The sequence below is a fragment of the Haemaphysalis longicornis genome, unplaced genomic scaffold (assembly GCF_048455015.1).
Source record: "Haemaphysalis longicornis isolate Haplotype H1 unplaced genomic scaffold, Haemaphysalis longicornis Haplotype H1 scaffold_1, whole genome shotgun sequence".
Classification (NCBI taxonomy): domain Eukaryota; kingdom Metazoa; phylum Arthropoda; class Arachnida; order Ixodida; family Ixodidae; genus Haemaphysalis; species Haemaphysalis longicornis.
In genome coordinates, this window is record NW_027526203.1 from 302902540 (window position 1) to 302919372 (window position 16833).

At 45.0% G+C, this 16833-nt stretch overlaps 2 protein-coding genes across 2 annotated transcripts in view; one reads left to right on the forward strand and one right to left on the reverse strand.

The window, feature by feature from the left end:
• Positions 1 to 851: 851 nt before the first annotated feature.
• On the reverse strand, positions 852 to 9537 carry LOC144149592 (cellular tumor antigen p53-like). The gene is made up of 2 exons (XM_077681234.1): positions 8552 to 9537; positions 852 to 8468 (listed from the first exon to the last, which is right to left on the reverse strand). The coding sequence occupies exons 1-2, from the start codon at positions 9260 to 9262 to the stop codon at positions 8166 to 8168; spliced, it is 1014 nt and encodes a 337-aa protein (XP_077537360.1). The 5' UTR covers positions 9263 to 9537; the 3' UTR covers positions 852 to 8165.
• Positions 9538 to 10754: 1217 nt separating this feature from the next.
• LOC144149609 (uncharacterized) overlaps positions 10755 to 16833 on the forward strand; it is a 47731-nt gene continuing 41652 nt past the window's right edge. Inside the window, exon 1 of the mRNA XM_077681255.1 lies at positions 10755 to 10837. Within this exon, the coding sequence (XP_077537381.1) occupies positions 10755 to 10837 (83 nt within the window). The remainder of the gene's footprint in view (positions 10838 to 16833) is intronic.

The following is a 16833-nucleotide window of genomic DNA, read 5'->3' on the forward strand; positions in this document are numbered from 1 at the left end:
CACAACCAAGGCACTGAGGAAGGAAGATCACTTTCCTCTGCATGCAGTCAGCATAAAGAGTGCACTTATTTGCTAGCATTCAATTCAAAATCTCGCTCAAGCACCAGCAATTCTCAAACATGACAAAATGCGCAAGGTGTCACTGTTTCCCCTTAATTATCAAAATTAAACTTTCGTGCATGCACCATTCCTGGTTGCCCATAGATATCGTCCAGCTTCTTGACAGCGTACATTGTTTTGCTCTGAATGACTGCAAGGCACATATCACTCGAGTTTTCAGACCCCTTTTGGTCGCTTAAGTTAAAAAAGAAAAAAAAACTGCATTCAGGAAACTAAACAAGGAGCTAGAATAAACTTGTAGCTACCTGGGCTACATGTTCTGTGCTCAAGCATGTTGTTCAAAGCAGGCATTTGTTTGTTGCACAGGCGGGACTGTGGCAACGTGGCTTCACAGGATACAAGAAAATTGAATTGAAAGGATTATACTAATACAGGCATTGAGTGCATAAAAGTTTATTTTAACTCATTGTCAAGTTTTAAAAGAAAGCTACAATAGTAACATGCTATTCTTGGACACCATAAGCAAACGACTACTTTGAGATCATTAATCGCTAAAGATTCGTTAACATTTTACTTCCCCATTTTAGGACAGCTTGTATTCGGGAAATTAAGGCAATTAATGGAAACTACACTTCAAGAGGTTTTAAAATCTAGCTTGTGATTGTAAGTATGCATCTTCAAACTTTATCAAATAAATTAGCATTCCTCGTCATATTGCATGCGATTGTCAGCTGTGAAATGTCGCATGCTACACCAATGTATTTAAGGAAGTCTTCTGACTTTTAGTGAAATGGCCTAGTTGCTGCCCAGGCAGAGCGATTGCCAGCATATTTTGCTCAGCTACAGCCTCCCGGTATAACAACAACTTGGGGACTGACATCTGTGAACACAAGTACATTTCAATTTTTTTATGGGCCAGTTTTATTTACTGTGCAATGAATTTTACATACTTAGTGGTGTGGAGCTTATGTCCAGTGCGGTCCACTGTTAAAGGGAAATGGCGAGAATCGCAGACAGCCTGCACATGCACACTGACCACTCTAAGCGGGAGAAGCTGCTTTGTCGTCAGCTACAGCGCTTGGCCGTGCCGCTCAGATCTTTTGACTGCGAAATTCCCCAGCTGTCGCAAGCTGAGCGGCGCAGAATAGTGCCGTAGCAGACGACAGAGTGGCTTCTCCCACCTAGAGTGGTCAGTGCGCATGTGCAGGCTGGCTGCGATTCTCGCCACTTCTCGGTGTTGGCGCTTTGCGGAGCACAGCGGCCACGCACTCGCTGTTTCCCTTTAACAGTGGACCCCACCGTACTCTTGCTGATATACCTGCCTGGCCCTACAGCCTACCTGCACGAACAGCATCTGCTAGTCTTGCAGTTTTAGAACTCAGAAGGAGGTTAAAATAAGTCGACCTGCATGTCTGTATGCATGCATGCACAGTAGAACCCCCTTTCAGTAACCCAGGGCATATGAAATCATAATAAATTGCAGTACTGGCCCCAGTTATATTCTTATGCCTCTTTCATGTAGATAATTAAAATCGTCAAACTAGGCTCACTTTAGTAAACACTGGAAGCCTTGGTCATGCTCTTGGCACTGATCATATTCCTGCAAAACGAAGTTGGCAAGAGAATTCTGGAAAACATTTGCTTCAGCTGTCATCACTAGCTGGTTTAAGTTTTCACACACTTTCAGTGTTTGTCAATGTGATGGTGTGAACAGTAAGCTATAAAAGAGGTTTAATGATGGAGAGTTGACCGGGAACGAAAAGAGCAGGTGCTACCGAAATTATTCCCTTGGGGTGCGCAGCCAGTTCTGGACAATGTCTGTGTGGCTGCCGTAGTGCCCCAGTCTGCATCACATGCCCAATGTATCATTAGAAAAGCCAACTTGTCTAGTTTCGAGTTGTTTCTACCTTCCATCCATGTATGAAAAAATGTGACATTTTGAACACGAAAAATTGTATTCTCTTACGTCGTGCCTGCAATTAGTTAAGAATTCTAGAAACTGGTTAGCATTATTAGATATTCTCCGCACCCAGAACTGCCGATTTGCAGCATGACCAGAGTGAATCAGTTTCAGCCAAAAATATTTCTCACTTTTCAAAGAAAGACTAAAAAAAATCTCAAAAGGAAAGTTTACTAACGTAGCCATTACAAGCTCAGAGCAGAGGAATATCATTTTGCAGACACACTGGCATTACATTTATTTTCCTACCATCAAAACATGGCTTCATTTCGCTTCAAATTTCTTTAGTCAGCTTCAAATGTGGCAATATACACACATATAGTCAAAATTAAAAATGTAGGACATTATCCATTTATATCATTTTTTTCACAAAAGCGGACGCAAAACGAAGTGAAATACCATTTTTCAAGTTCGGAATTTTTTCAGGTGCAATGGGCAATGGAAAGTGTTGTTTCACATTGCTCATAACTAGACAAGTTGGCCTTTCCAACGATACACTAGCCATGTATGCGGTGCGAACTGACATGCAGCAGCAGCCGCAGAAACATTCTGAACCCTTGAAAGCAATGTATGAAGCATAAAACCTGTTTTGGTTTCCAGGCGAGCAGTGGGCACTGCAAATGGTAGTGAATGGAAGAGCCTCGAAAACATTCCGAGAAAATGAAAGGCAAATTTTTCTACAAACTTTTTCAATGCACCTACATTTGTTCGGCGTGTCTGTGGAATAATAAACATTTCAGTTAGTTTCCTCAGTTTTAATTGCTGAAACAAGTGTTTGGAGTGTGTTCTGCCGTAGCAAACATATAGCTTGGTCCTGACAGTTTTAATATAATGGGGTTCTACTACACATACATAGACCTTTTTTTTTTTTTTTTTTTTTGCATAGGCAAGATCATTTGACCTTCCTCGCACAATTAGTGACAGCGGCTGTGATGATGTGTTGGTAAGTAGTGGTGGCAGTCAACAGATTACAAGCTCTCATATCACATGTAAATTGTTCATGAACAAAAACAACACCAATAATAACCACTGGCTATGTCAACATTATTATTCAGCGTGTAAATTGTTCATGAACAAAAACAACGCCAATAATAACCACTGGCTATGTCAACATTATTATTCAGCGGACCAAGATAGCATCAAATCACACAGCCAACAAGTGGGATGCTGTGGTAGCTTGCGAAGTGGTCATAAAGGGTGACAGCTGTTCTCTTTTTCTGGGCTTTTAATAAAAGATCACAAGAGAAGAAGAAACAGCACTCACTGCCGACATTACGGCACAGCCGGGATGATCATACCGAGGGCTGCTTGCGTGCAAAACCACACGCACGGCTACAAGCTTGTGCCAGGCGTTCACTGCCACAGTATCACATCACAGGTACGCAACACCCACCAGCTGACGCTGGAGCCGACCAAATAATCGCCAAGTGAAGCTTGCACTTACAAACTGGCACTGTAACACCACACAACAAATTACTTGCACATCATTCAGTTGCAAAGCATTATAAACCTCCAAGTGGGCTGAATGCACCTCCCTTTGCCAGAATACATATACATGGTAGGCACTGCCACCGACTGAAATTTACCAAGAACTAAACACATCTGCAGCGTTCAGGTAGCTACACTAAACGTTTCAAATTTCACATGACAATAAAAACATAGTTCACACACATTTGGGATTTTGATTGATTGTTTGTAGGGTTTAACGTGCCAACGCAACGAAGGCGATGCAGCGCACCGTAGTGGGGGGCTCCGGATTAATTTTTACCACCTGGGGATCTTTTAACGCGCGCTGAAATCTCGTACACATGGGCGTTTTTGCTTTTCGCCTCCATCAGAAAAGTGGCCGCCGTGGTTGGGAATCAAACCCACGACCACATGCAGGGATTTCGTGCAGTTTCATTTTTGAAAGGCTAAGTGTAACAAATAAAATTGTGACCACACAAATTTTGATAGGTGAACATACAGGAACAAAAAAGGCTGCAGATATAAACTTTGCCACGATATCCCTCAGGCTTATTATTGCTCAAGTGAGTATTTTGAAGCCCTATCCACCCCACGGCCCGGTCAGCCTGACAGCCTAATTTTACGACTGAGCAGCCAAATCTGTGCATTAAGCAGGCCTAAGAGTAGCATTCAAGACTGCAAGCAAAGACGCTAAAGGCGTCTTTGGATTTTACTGAATGGCGAGGGCTTTCATAGCTTTTTCCACCACAACCGGTGATTTCGTTTAGAAATACAGAACGAAAGCTAGCATTTTTTATTCCCTTTTACCTACCATTTTTTTGTGACCAAAGTGAGAATGTTACGAATTGTGCGCAAGCTAGCCATATAGTGGTACCACATAGCAGAAGGTGTAGAAACTACCACGTGTTGAAAGACAGAAGCGAGTTTTGTCGCCTCGGGCCTACAATAATTCTCATGCGCTTTTGCTGCTACCATAAATATTGGTAAAACCCTGTGTGCCGAGGCAAAACACGAGGCCAAAATCGAAACACGCAATTAATAGTGACTGCCCGCAGTGTTTAGGCAGGGTAGATACTGTTCGGCAGGTCTAACAAGCTGCAGCAAGTGTCATTCTATAACATGTTCATCAGAAGCTGCCAGATGCATTTACGCTACATTAGCACACACTTATCTTACTGCTATTTTCACAACATTAAACAGGCTCTTCCAATCCGAATTCACAATTTTTGAAGTCACAAGTCTGAGCCGGAAAAATCTATGAAGTGGTGATACCCAATTACCGCTTTTTGGCATTTTCTGCATTGCTAAAGAGACTATGAAGACAAAATACAACTTTGGTTCATGAAAGATATTGCGCGGTAAAATCAATTACACCAATTTTACACAAACCTCAAACAAATTAAAGAAGAAGAAAAAACGCAAAGTAGAGGCACCTCGGCAGACACTTCCTCGCACTTTCTGCACAATGTCACAGGGACTAGTTCGCATGACTGGCGACTGCCAACAAACGCTACCGCTAATAAACATGACCATGCAACTGTGTTGGTGCATTGGGCTGTGTTTGATTGTGCCGCTGGAATGGTAGCGGTACTTCTTTGGTACCTCCCCAATGACATCGCAGCTGACATTACTTAGAGGGACGGACATTTTAAATTTTGTGGATATTGTTGAAAGATCTATAACATTGACAAACAATCGAATTTCTCACTTGTTTGCACAAAACTCTAGGTGAAAAAATTCTAGGACACCTAAGCACTCCTCACGATCTAGTAAATGCGAAACCATTACTGCTGAATTGTGAAACAGATATGTTGGTATTGCGCGCGCCACCATGTTCCACAGCTGCTGTTAATCCAGACAGTTCGGAGTCTCTCACCGCATTCATTGTACCGATAATCATAGAAATTTGTAGAAGTGTTGTTTAGAAGGCAGCACATTCATTCCATGCACAGCAATGACGCGGTACCTACAGTGGCACAAGTCCGGTTGTACGCATGTGTCCTCTCACCTCTCATCCTTCTCTTCCCTTTGAGACGCGTTCTTCCACTTTCAGCTACTATATGACTGGGAAGCTTGGCCAATCCCCCTTGTTAGCCCTACATATATGCTATTAGTGGGAACGTGCTCCGATACTCACCTAATTGATACTTGAGAAATTACTATGCCCATATTCGCTCGAAAAACCATGACAATTGCGCAAAAAGGACGACACACAAAAAGAAGAGGACAGGACGAGCGCAATTCATGCAATTTTCTTGGCTTGTCAAGTTTCACGCCAACCAGCCCGTCAGCAAATCTTTCTCAAGTCCATACTTGCTCGCTTGTCTCGTTTTTAAGTCAAGCACCACAACCCATTTCCCAGGTTGCCCTTCAGTCAGTTGGAATCATCCCTAGAGTTTCATACAATAATAATGGTCACAGCCGTCTATGGAATCATCTAGCTGCGATGGTCCGTGCTTGTCTCGCATTCCAGAGCACCCTGGTTCAAATCCCACTCGGAGCAACTCAATTAGCCGCCTTGTTTAAAGGACCTTCCCTGAGAAATATGGCATCATTCGGTGCATTCATTGAACTATTTTTTTATCCTTTGAGCAGTTTGCCATTTTGTGCGAATGCACGCTGTATGTTCGACCAACAAAGTTAACTAATGATTTCGCACTGAAAATGTGCCTCGGTGTGGGAATGGAGTTGAGCAAGTTATCGAAAGCTAGTTCTTTCAAATGAAACTAAGAAGTATGCTGTCTTCAATGAATAGCCTGTTTAAACAACCGCTGCAACAGCGAGGCAACAATACAGGCCAACTCATTTTGGCACTTTGTGTCCTTTTACAACTACAGTGGGGCAAGTGAAGTGGGGGTGTTTTTAAATGACACACCACCCGAGACTGACTGCCACACAACAAAACTACCCTGGCAACAATGATACACTTGTGTCTGCAAGGCCATAATTCCATAATTGAGGCGATTTGAAATACTGAGGGTGCATGGCTAAAAGCTATGCCAGTTTTCTTCAGAGGTTTATTGCAAATTATTCACAGAACTGCATTAAGAAACACAATGGTAACCTAATTATAATTAGCCTATACAGCATTAGGGCTCGAGAATTAATCACGTGTTCAACAAGGCTGGAGACTGAAGCGGCGGCAATTGTGGAGCCTGTTGCTGTAGCAGAGTGAAATTTAAAAAATCCATCATCGCCCACTCCAAACCATTAGGCTTACATATTCGGGGGGAATTTTTTTTCTAACACAGAAGCCTTTTTTGAATTTCAACCCTAAGAGTATGAAAAAAATTTGGCTTAAATGTGTTTATAACTCCTATAATATCTATGAAACCCACAAGAATATCTCACTGGTTTTTACATGTAAAGAACATATGATAAAGCGAAGATAAAGGGCTGGTTTTCATATAAGCCAAAATTAGTTCTTTTGCTGTGGTTGTAAAAATAACCCACGAGTGCAACAAAAAAAATGTCCACTGCGACAGGTACAGGAAGGTGGGCCTTAAAAAATGTGTAAAGTTACAGCCAATTGTTTGCAAGTAAATGAAAGCAACAAGCAGCTAGTCAGCCCTCGTAGTGCACTGATAAAAACATACAGTGAAACTGGGAACCTTCGTATGTCAATTAGGCTTTATGAACAGCACATGCACTATTGCACCACAATGAGAATGTCCCGAAACTGTCACACTATCACAGATACTCAACTTATGAAATGGCAATGACAAGGCACTTCACAAAGTGCAAGATGATGACCATGCACACATATGACATTAAAATACCTGCAGAATGCCGTGACTAAACAAGGCACTTCACTTGCACCAAGACATTATGCTATAAAATTCAACATCAACAGGAATCACAGAACAACCACCAAGCATGGCATGCAAGTTCCCTAAGATTAATACATGCTTTTCTTGGGAAAGTACATTGGTATGAAGGCCTGCAGGCATAAAAAAATGGAGTAAAGAGCAGAACACACGCATACACACACATTCCAAGTACATCCATACATTACAACTATGAATTGGCAATGTGGTCTGTTCCTGCAGACAACTCACTCCTGCATTGGATGAATAAATAGAGTGAGCACAGCTTCCTAAAATGGCAGTCATAGAACACACAACCTCTTGACATTTTGTTCTAGAGGTTCGAGGTTGAACAATTTACATTTGCCATGCGTTCGAATTCTGGTTTTCTTTAGACTGAAGCAAACAGTGGCAGAGAATAATGCATGCTCAACGGTGGGAAGAGTTAGCGATACGTGATCACATGGCAAATACCTAGGTCAAGTCGTAAGAGTTGAATGGGGTTGCGCTAGCTAGAGGATTTGAAAAAGTTACAATGTGTGAAAGACGAGACGAAAGATGAGAAATGCATTGCATTGCAACTTTCAAAAAAAAAAAAAAAAAAGAACCAACTAGCAAACAGAGCAACTACCTCCGCTGGAGTTAAAAAATGCATGCATGGCTGTAATTTAATAGGGGCTCGTCGCTTTTGTGACGGTCTAAAAACAAAAAAAGTACAGTGCTTCACACCAGTGCATGAGATGAGATACTAAAATTAAACATGGACATGGAAGCCTACCCTACAGGTAACGGTAGACGAAATGAACATATATTACCGAGAAATGTGTGGGCACGGTTCACTGCCGTTCGCCCGGTGAAGTGCACATTCTCAGCTATTCGTCAGACTCCGAGGAGGGACGGCGTCGCTTTTGCGTGTTGGCCTCATGAGCGACTTCGAGGGATTTGTACACAGGATGAAGCGCCTCGTAAACGTCGCGGCCTTTGACCAAAAGTACATTGGTACCGCTACCGCTGCGGCATTCGGCTCCGCTGTCCGAGCTGGAGCCCTCAGTGCCGTCCAGGTCTCGGAGGCGGCTCGTCGACGGCGCCCCTGCGCGTGCCGCTGCAGGACGCGCGTGTACCAGGCCCTGCTCTTCGTGCTTCCGGTCGCGGCCCGGGCAGGCGCACACCTTGACCTGCACGCCGGCCAAGACATCGCTCTGGGTGACAGCGACCAACATACAGTAGGAACTTTGCGCGTGCAGATCAATGCACTCACCTGGACGACGCTGCGTGCCAAGTCGCGGCCGGCGGGAGACTGCAGCAAGAAGACTACCTCGGTGGCTCTCCGATTCAGACCGCCGGCGCAGGTGTTCCTGCAGCCGAATTTCAAGCCGAACGTCTCTGACAAGCGAGCGGCGTCCACGACAACGCAGTGGCGTCCGCCGTTGGCAGTGTCGAGGCAGGGCTCTGCCGCGGGGTGATCACACTGGAGCCACTGAGCCTCGTACGCGCCCACGGTTCTCCGATGCACCGGGCAAGGCAGGACGTTTTCTCGCCGCGACTCCGACTCCCGAAAAACGGCGACCATGCATACGAAAGAGCCTACCGGCGGAGTGCGGTCGACGACGAACTTGACAGGGCACGGCACATTGATGTTGGCGTAGAACTTTCGGAGCGGCTCGGAGTACGTCCAGGTGGCATTTTTGCCGGATTTGGGCTGAGCTGCAACGACGGCGCGGAAGCCAAGCTCGCCGGGCCATTCAGCCACCCGTTGGTTGACGCTCGATGTGTTCAGAACAGCGGAGAAAGGCTGCGCGACATCAAAACATTGGATGCCCATATTGTCGCCGGGGAGTTGCTCTTGGTCGACAGTCGGGAGCCAAAGCAGAGAGTTGTGCTGGTCCAGCCTAGCCTCGCTGAACAGGGCCAGTTCGTAGAAATCATCGCGGAAGCCGTGCTCAGCCTCCCCCTGGTCGCCGTGACTCATCGCGCCGTTGCATCAGCAATGCGAAACGGCGACACGCACTGGGACGCGCCGATACAAGTGCCGGCCGGCGCTCGAACATGTCAGTGCATGCCCGCGAAGCGAACCGCCAATCGCCGATGTCCGCGGGCCACGTGACCAACCCCCTCCCGTAATGCGTATCGCCTCCTCGCAGTTGGATGAATCATGGATGAATGAATGAATAAAAACGCGCTTGCTATGTAATAACATAGCGCCACAAGATAGTTATTCAAACATAAATAAAAAAAATTACTGGGAACAAATGCACCAACCAGCTGTTTCTGAGCGCGGCAAAATTTGAACAAACTCTTGTGTTGTGTTTTCAAGAGCTGAACCTAACAACAGATCCACGACATTGTGGGAGGCCACCCTGCTCAACCCGAATCCAGCTTGCCAGAAATGGCTCACGGACCGGGCAGAGAGAGCAACTCGTCGGCCGACGGAAGCCCCCGTAGGGTGGCTAGAACCTAGAAGGAACTAGCCCCGGACTGGAGTGCCCGACCATCGTGACTCAAGAAGCACTGAGCGAATAAAGTTTTTTTCTCTCTCATTTCAAAAGCTGCAACCAAAATTTATTACACTATCTCTGAGCGATGCTTACATCGTCGAAAAAAGAATTGTAAATTTTCTTTCCTATCACTACCACCAAGCCTGCGTTATAGATAGAAGGCCTTTGAGACCGCTTTTTATTAGATCTTTTAGTGTTCACGCAATATTTTCGCCCGTATCCAGCTGCTAAAGCGCCGCTTTGTGATAGTTTGTGATGATTTGCACTTGTGTACTGATTGTATCAGTCGAAAAAGAAAGCGCAGAGAGGAGTGCAACTTTGCGAAGTATGGCCTTGCCCCCGTATATCATCTATATCACAAAATAATAGCAAAAAGTCAGTTGACAACCACGCCCCCCACCCCAAGAAAAAAAAAAGCTACCAGATTAAGTTAGGGGTGAAAACGTTAGTGTTTTTGTTTTTCCTAACGTTTCCCCTTTATCGATGGACACGGCATTTAAATAGGCACGTTTGACGGTAGTGTAAATATGACTGGTTCCAAGAAAATGCATGAGGTTAAATTTGTGATTCCACGCACTCGGGTCCGGATAGCCGACACGATGGTCACGGACCAATTTCATAAAAGCTTTTTGGATACAATCCTTTCAGGATGAAACTCTGTAGTCCAGAAATGTTTTGCGTGCTTGTCGAATGGCGAACGTGTTTAACCTCGGTCGGTTAATGCCTCCGAATGATAATCGCATCCACATTTATTTATTTGTTTTTGTTTGTTTGTTTGATTGATTGATTGATTGCTTGTTTATTAAGTGCTCCTATCACAAAGCGGCGCTTTAGCAGCTGGATACGGGCGAAAATATTGCGTGAACACTAAAGGATCTAATAAAAAGCGGTCACAAAGGCCTTCTTGTGAAAGACAAGCTTATCTGCACTCGTAACGTGGAAAGAGTGTGGAATGACGTAGACGGGATGACGCCAGGAGGCAGCAATTTCCAGTTTCTGGTAGCTTGCATGGGGGAAATGAACGCCTCAAAGTGCCGGTGCGAAATTTTGTAAGTGCTTATTAGTTTCTTCTCTTAAATTTTTAGCACTGTCGTGAGCCGGAGATCGACGTATTTGATGCGCAACCAGGCCCGACGTGTTGCCCTTGAGTGGGTAGCCGGTGTGCTTAGGCTCCCTCCCTTCCCTTTCAGTATGGTAGGGACCATACTTTCAGACATGTCTATGGACGTTTGGATGCAAGTACGTACTGGGCATGCTCTTGGCAGTGCCAGTTCGGGCATGCACTTTCACGTTTTCTTAGCCGCTCCATTTCGGACTCTGTTTACACCTGTTTGAAATTTTTAACGTTATATGTTACATTTGCCTCTTGAAGTGCACATATATTGGAGATTTTCTGGTCCGGCTGCAGCAAGTGTTCCTAAGACACAATTTTCTGTCAGGGTCGGGGCCAAAACCAGGGGCGCACATATGCAGCGTACTGATGTCTGTACTTGGGGACGGCCCGAGCTCGGGCGAGCCCGAAAGGCCTTGCTAAAGTCCCTTCATCTGCTTCTTTAGGCCGGGCCCGGCGGCGTATATATCCCCTCGTTGCAGTGTCTGCAGTATCTGCAGTGTCACTGGCATTTTGGGTATTCGCCATCTGAAATAAGAAAGGGGTATTTTGTCAAGTCGTTTTGATGATGTTTTTTTATCACTGAACCCTCCTTTTAAGCGTCGTTGGTCCACGACCGGCTTTATCGATAACGACCTGTCATTGCTCGGCGATGTTGCGTGCCGAATTTGTTACTGCTTGTTTGGCTTTTTTAGTTCTTTCCGACGCCACTGCACCGACTTGCGCTGCATTTGATCCCCATTTATTCGCTGTATACGTGTTTGCTCGGCCTGCCCTCGTTGTTATTTCGTGTTCTTTACGGTACTCGTTGTGCTCAGTTTTGCCAACTCACCATATGTAAATTGCACACCTTCTGTGGGCTCGGCGTTGGCCTGGCTGTTGATAACCGTGGTTTGTGATATCTGAGGCAGGTCGGGGAGGTCGAGATTATCGAAGAGCTAGGTTATCGAATTTGGCGAACACGTCGGCACCGCGCTGTAGCGTGGGCAGGGGTTAATCCAGAATTTCAATATTGGGTGAAGTGGGAAATCCTCCTCAGGAAGGGGGGGGGGGGGGGTTATAAATTCTTTCTAATGAGACGAGAGGACCACTGCCACGCTCACTGAAGAGAGGCTCACCAGGACCGAGGCTGGACTGCAAAGACTATCTGCGAGGATTGTGCATAATATTTGCAGATTGGCTAGAACGTGCACCAAGGTGCACGTTCTAGGTTTGCTGGAGCCGCTCACTGAGGTACTCCAAAAAGTTATGGCGCAATAAACCAGTACACATTTACCGGGAGAGCGACTTCGCAATTATTTCGTGACGCAATGGAACGACTACGCGGGTGGATGCCAGACTTTAGGCAGCGTATGTTTAAGTTCCCGGTTGTGGTCACATGTGAGGCAAACACCCCTTCCCCGTTTCGTCTCTCTGGCGACGCTCTCCCGTCGCTAAGGGATTGCGCAGATTAATGCCTTGCTGGAACACCGAGCAAGGTATAACTCTGCGGACGACAGGGCATACCGTATACGCCAGACGTACCATCCCATGCTTCTAATGAGTACATATGTGAACACATTTTAAGAAAATATATGCAGCCGATATTTATTCAACTTCTTCTATAACACTGTAAATTCCCTCTTCGGCAAGGAAGTGTAATATTATCTTTTTGTTTAACAATGTTGACAAACATAGAGCATATTTGAGCATAGAGCGTAGAACATAGAGCATGATTGATAATGTTTTGCCTATATAGACATCTCGCTCAATACTTCTTTCAACTTTGGCCGGGCAGCTGAACCGAGGGACAGACAGAGAAAAGCAGACAGACATACAGACAGACCAAAATTTTTGCGTTTGAGTAGCCTCCCCACCCCCCAAAAAAGCACTATCGTCTTGAATAATAAACTGTTATCCGCAGTTGTTTTCTGGACCCTATTTCGTAGTGATTCGAACGGTTTCCAAAACACGAGTGAGGGAACTTCGGACTGGGGATGCTCGTGCGCGGGGAATTAACCAGGTGCCGTGAATTAACTCGTATTGCGCCACCCGTAGCCCATACGTCTAACTTCGGCGCGTTCAAATTGGGGTACACGCCGAAGGCACACGTGGGCCGACCCGCGCAGCTTCGGAGAATATTTATACAAATAATAATAATAAAGTAGGTCGATTTAAGTGTCATTCACTGCCCTAGTTTTGTAAACACCGTGGTTGCGTGCTATGCGAATTGGGACGAATCAGAACAAGCTGCAGAGAAATTAACTCGGACTTGATATCAAGACAACACTGCAAGATGATGCAAACAGGTTGTAAAATTTTTTTTTTTCAGCGGAATTGCCTGTATACTAGTAGAGTAATATTACTTCCACTCAACAAATTCAAAGAACCAAAAGATCCAATGAGTTGAGATATCTTGGCCCGTAAGATCTGTTGATTCGCTGTACCTTTCGACCGCGGTATTGAGCCTCTTGACCCGGCTAAGGCGAGTTAAGAGAACCAACGAGGGTTTTGCCGGTCCCTCGTATTGCGGTGAAGAAGCAGGGAAAAAAAAAAACTTTTTGTTTTTGTTTTTGAAGGCGGGCTAGCTAGGTTCCGCGTAGCTATTTTCACGGCGGCTGTTCAATCGGTTTTGTTTTATAGGCGCATCAATGATTTGTCCTTACGTTATAGTAGGACATATGAAGGCTATAGTCTGTATGTATTTTCTTCTCAACAGCGTGAAAAACACGAAAAAGAGTTGACACTGTGTGCAAGCTTTGCTTCAAAATTTGCCAAATGTTGAGTTTTTTTTCTTCTCACATTCACGGTTATTCAAGAGAGGTTAATTTTTGTGATTGCCAGACACTTAACCAAAGTATTTTCATCGAGGCCTATTTTCTCAGGGGAAGCAAAATACGCGCTATTTCAATTAATTTCTTTGGTAGAGCGCCGTTTATCCTTATTGTCGAAGCTATAGACGATCGTTTATTTCCAATCGTTTTCGCTTGCTTAAAATTATTTGAGTTCTTTCTTATTTTCGTATACGAAACAGTATTACCGTAGCCTTACGTCACGTTTAGAATTAGAATTAATTTAAGTTAGTCCACTTTGCCTAATCACCCAACGTAATTTAAGGCAAGCTTACGCATCCAGTTACCTCACCAGATTGGGCTCAATAACGCACCATATTACTACCTAACCCAATGACAACAATTGGAAACTGACACCGACCATGAATGTATATAAAAACCAAGAAATACGCTTTTTATAAACATTCACGGTCGGTGTCAATATTGAATTGTTGCCATGCGTTTTCCCGACCAGACGGGCTTCCGCCCAACTCTTGATTTCATCTGCCTAACGCGATCTCCTAACACTGCGACTTCCTCGTCTTATCCCGTTGCAACAAGTGGTCGCTGTTGCGTGCACCCTATCCCTGCCGAACATGTTCAAGGAATGTTACTGTTGATAACCTGCTCAAACGTGTAGAAATGTGGTGCATGCGTTAACGTGTATGATTAAGGACGCTAATTAAAGCCTCAGCATAGCCCTCACGCAAACGTAGTAGAAAACGCATTTAGGCCGAACCGCGTTTTGTCCAATGGGCATGAGAGAACGTTTAACCATAGACACTTGGTAAAATTATCTTCGATACATGCTTTCTTCAACGTCACCAATAAGATGTGAAGACTCGTACGAGGCATGTTTTGATGGCTCCACGAACAGGTCATCAGCGAACGCTTAATTGTAGGTCCTGTTCATGCGCAAACAAGTTCAAACGTGCGCGTAAACAATCGGAAGCTCAGCGCATGGAAGCTGACCGGTCACAAGAAAAAGATCACCACTCTAAAATTGTCTTCCACTACATGTGCACTTGATTAAACGGCTACAAACACTATTTTTACTAAATGATTATGACTGATAAACATAGAGCAATAATGACCCATTCATTGAAGTAGCCTGAGAACAATTGTCTAAGGAGAAACTAAATCGAGGTCAAAAGTAACATTAAAATATAGAGTAGAAACTGGTCATAAGACAAGATTTGTGCCAACTCAGATACGGCATATGAGCGTGCCCTTTATCGCGTTCCTGCTGCCTTAACCCGACTCCTGCCTTGTTTCGTTGAATCTCTTGACGCGTGGTAACTTCTGAATCACTGTCTCTCAATGATTTGTACTTTTGGCTCGTTGGCTCTTTCGACTCGTTTGATATTTTGACTCGTTGGGTCTTTTGACCCATAGTGGACCTCTTGACCCGACAGTCCCGAGACTATTGAATGATTTCACTCTGCATCTCTTGACCGAAGCTTAGTGCAGGCAGTGTCGCATTAATCTAAAGCAAGAGGAGGAAAAAAGGAACAAAAATGTTACTCTCACTGGGCATTTCAAAGTGTGATAACTTGGCCCGCCTCTCTTTACAGCAGGTGTTGCAAGTTGTAACGCGCTGCGGCGCGAAATCCGGTAACCACGGAAGCCTCGTTAACTGGCGTGGGGCGCCGTGTAGTGTTGCGTGCGGATTGCTCGTCACGAACGCAACGCGATTCCAAGAGTGGCATCGCCTTTCCTCCCTCGGGACCCGGCGAGGTCGCGAAGGGTTTAAAGGGGGGCCCAACAATGCTAGGCCTGCAGCTCAGTCCTTGACATCGCCCGCTGAGAGCTGCCTCAGCTCTTGGCCCTGCAACGCGTAATAAGCGTACTTCGGAAATCCGCTGAGCCGGCAGGCTTTTGTGCTAAATAAAAGGAAGTTCGGGAGGGATGACGCCCTGCTGGTACAAGAAAAAAAAAAAGAGAAAACAAATTTACACCTGGCGTCGGGTCGCGAAGTTCGTGAGTGTGTTTTTTAGTGTTTCTCTTATCTTTATGTTTCTCTTCTTTTGCATTTCTTTTCGACTAGCCGGTCTTCTGCTCCGGCCAACCTGTTACTCTCAGCTTTTGTTCGACGTACAGTGCGTTTGGCGGAACACAACTATTTTCCGAAAATTTGTGACGGACACTTGCTGGCAGCGTACATGTTGAAGTGACTTTTAAAAGACAAAAAAAAAGCAAATTATACGCCGTGAGTCCCGTACAACGACTCAATAACCTTCCCAAATTTAGAGTCTTTCCCTCTAATGGTCAGTTAAAGGGACCCTGCAACACTTTTTCAAAATCTTAAATGCTTGCAGAACGCAGTCACCCAATACACCTAGTACTTAGATTAGGGGGTCGCAAAGTGATCAGCCGAAAATTACTGCTCTTTGCCAATCAGACACGGTAGACTCTCGATACACGGAACTTCAAGGGACCGGAAAAATTAGTTCCGTTTAACAGGAGTTCCGTTTCCTGAGAGAGATGTTCTAAGGTACAAATTTATGTGCGTACACACTTCTAAGGGCATTTCATGGAACTCTAACCACTAGAAAGTGACTGTAGGTGATAGTTTTCAGAAAGCAAGAAAACTACAAGAAGCGTAGGCACAGCATTCACAAAGTTGATTTGGCAACAATGAGTCGCTGTGCACTAGAAAATGCGTCAATTATTTTTGTTTGAGTCCTTGCAACTGCATCTTCACGGAGGCTAGAGGCCTCAACTTCGCGAGTGCTTACGAGCCACCGAATTTAGAAGTCGGCAACGTGGTAATGAAGGACGAATAGCACAACGATGGCACGAACGAGGCGACAGGAGGTGAGCCCTGTAGCCTCGGCGTCTATATATATAGAATCGAGACCGAACGACTGGAACAAGAACTGCGATGTTGCATTCGTTGCGCTAACACGGCTAACCACTTACGAGACGAGGCTTACGAGGCCAACAAGGCTAAAATAGCATGGAGGAAGAAGAAAAAAAAAAACAAGAACGAAACAGCCGGAACCGTGAAAAGCTGATTCTCATGCCAGTGGATTTCACAAGAAGTTCCATTTCTGGTACCGTTTACACGGTGATGCGGAAATTTTAGTTCCGATTACCGAGAGTTTTTTTACGTTATCTGAAT

Bases quoted from the DNA above. Each gene is read 5' to 3' on its own strand.
- LOC144149592 (XM_077681234.1), bottom strand. From the start codon at position 9,262: ATGAGTCACGGCGACCAGGGGGAGGCTGAGCACGGCTTCCGCGATGAT. The intron at 8,469-8,551 runs GTGAGTGCATTG...GCCGGCGTGCAG, and splicing joins TGGCACGCAGCGTCGTCCAG to GTCAAGGTGTGCGCCTGCCC.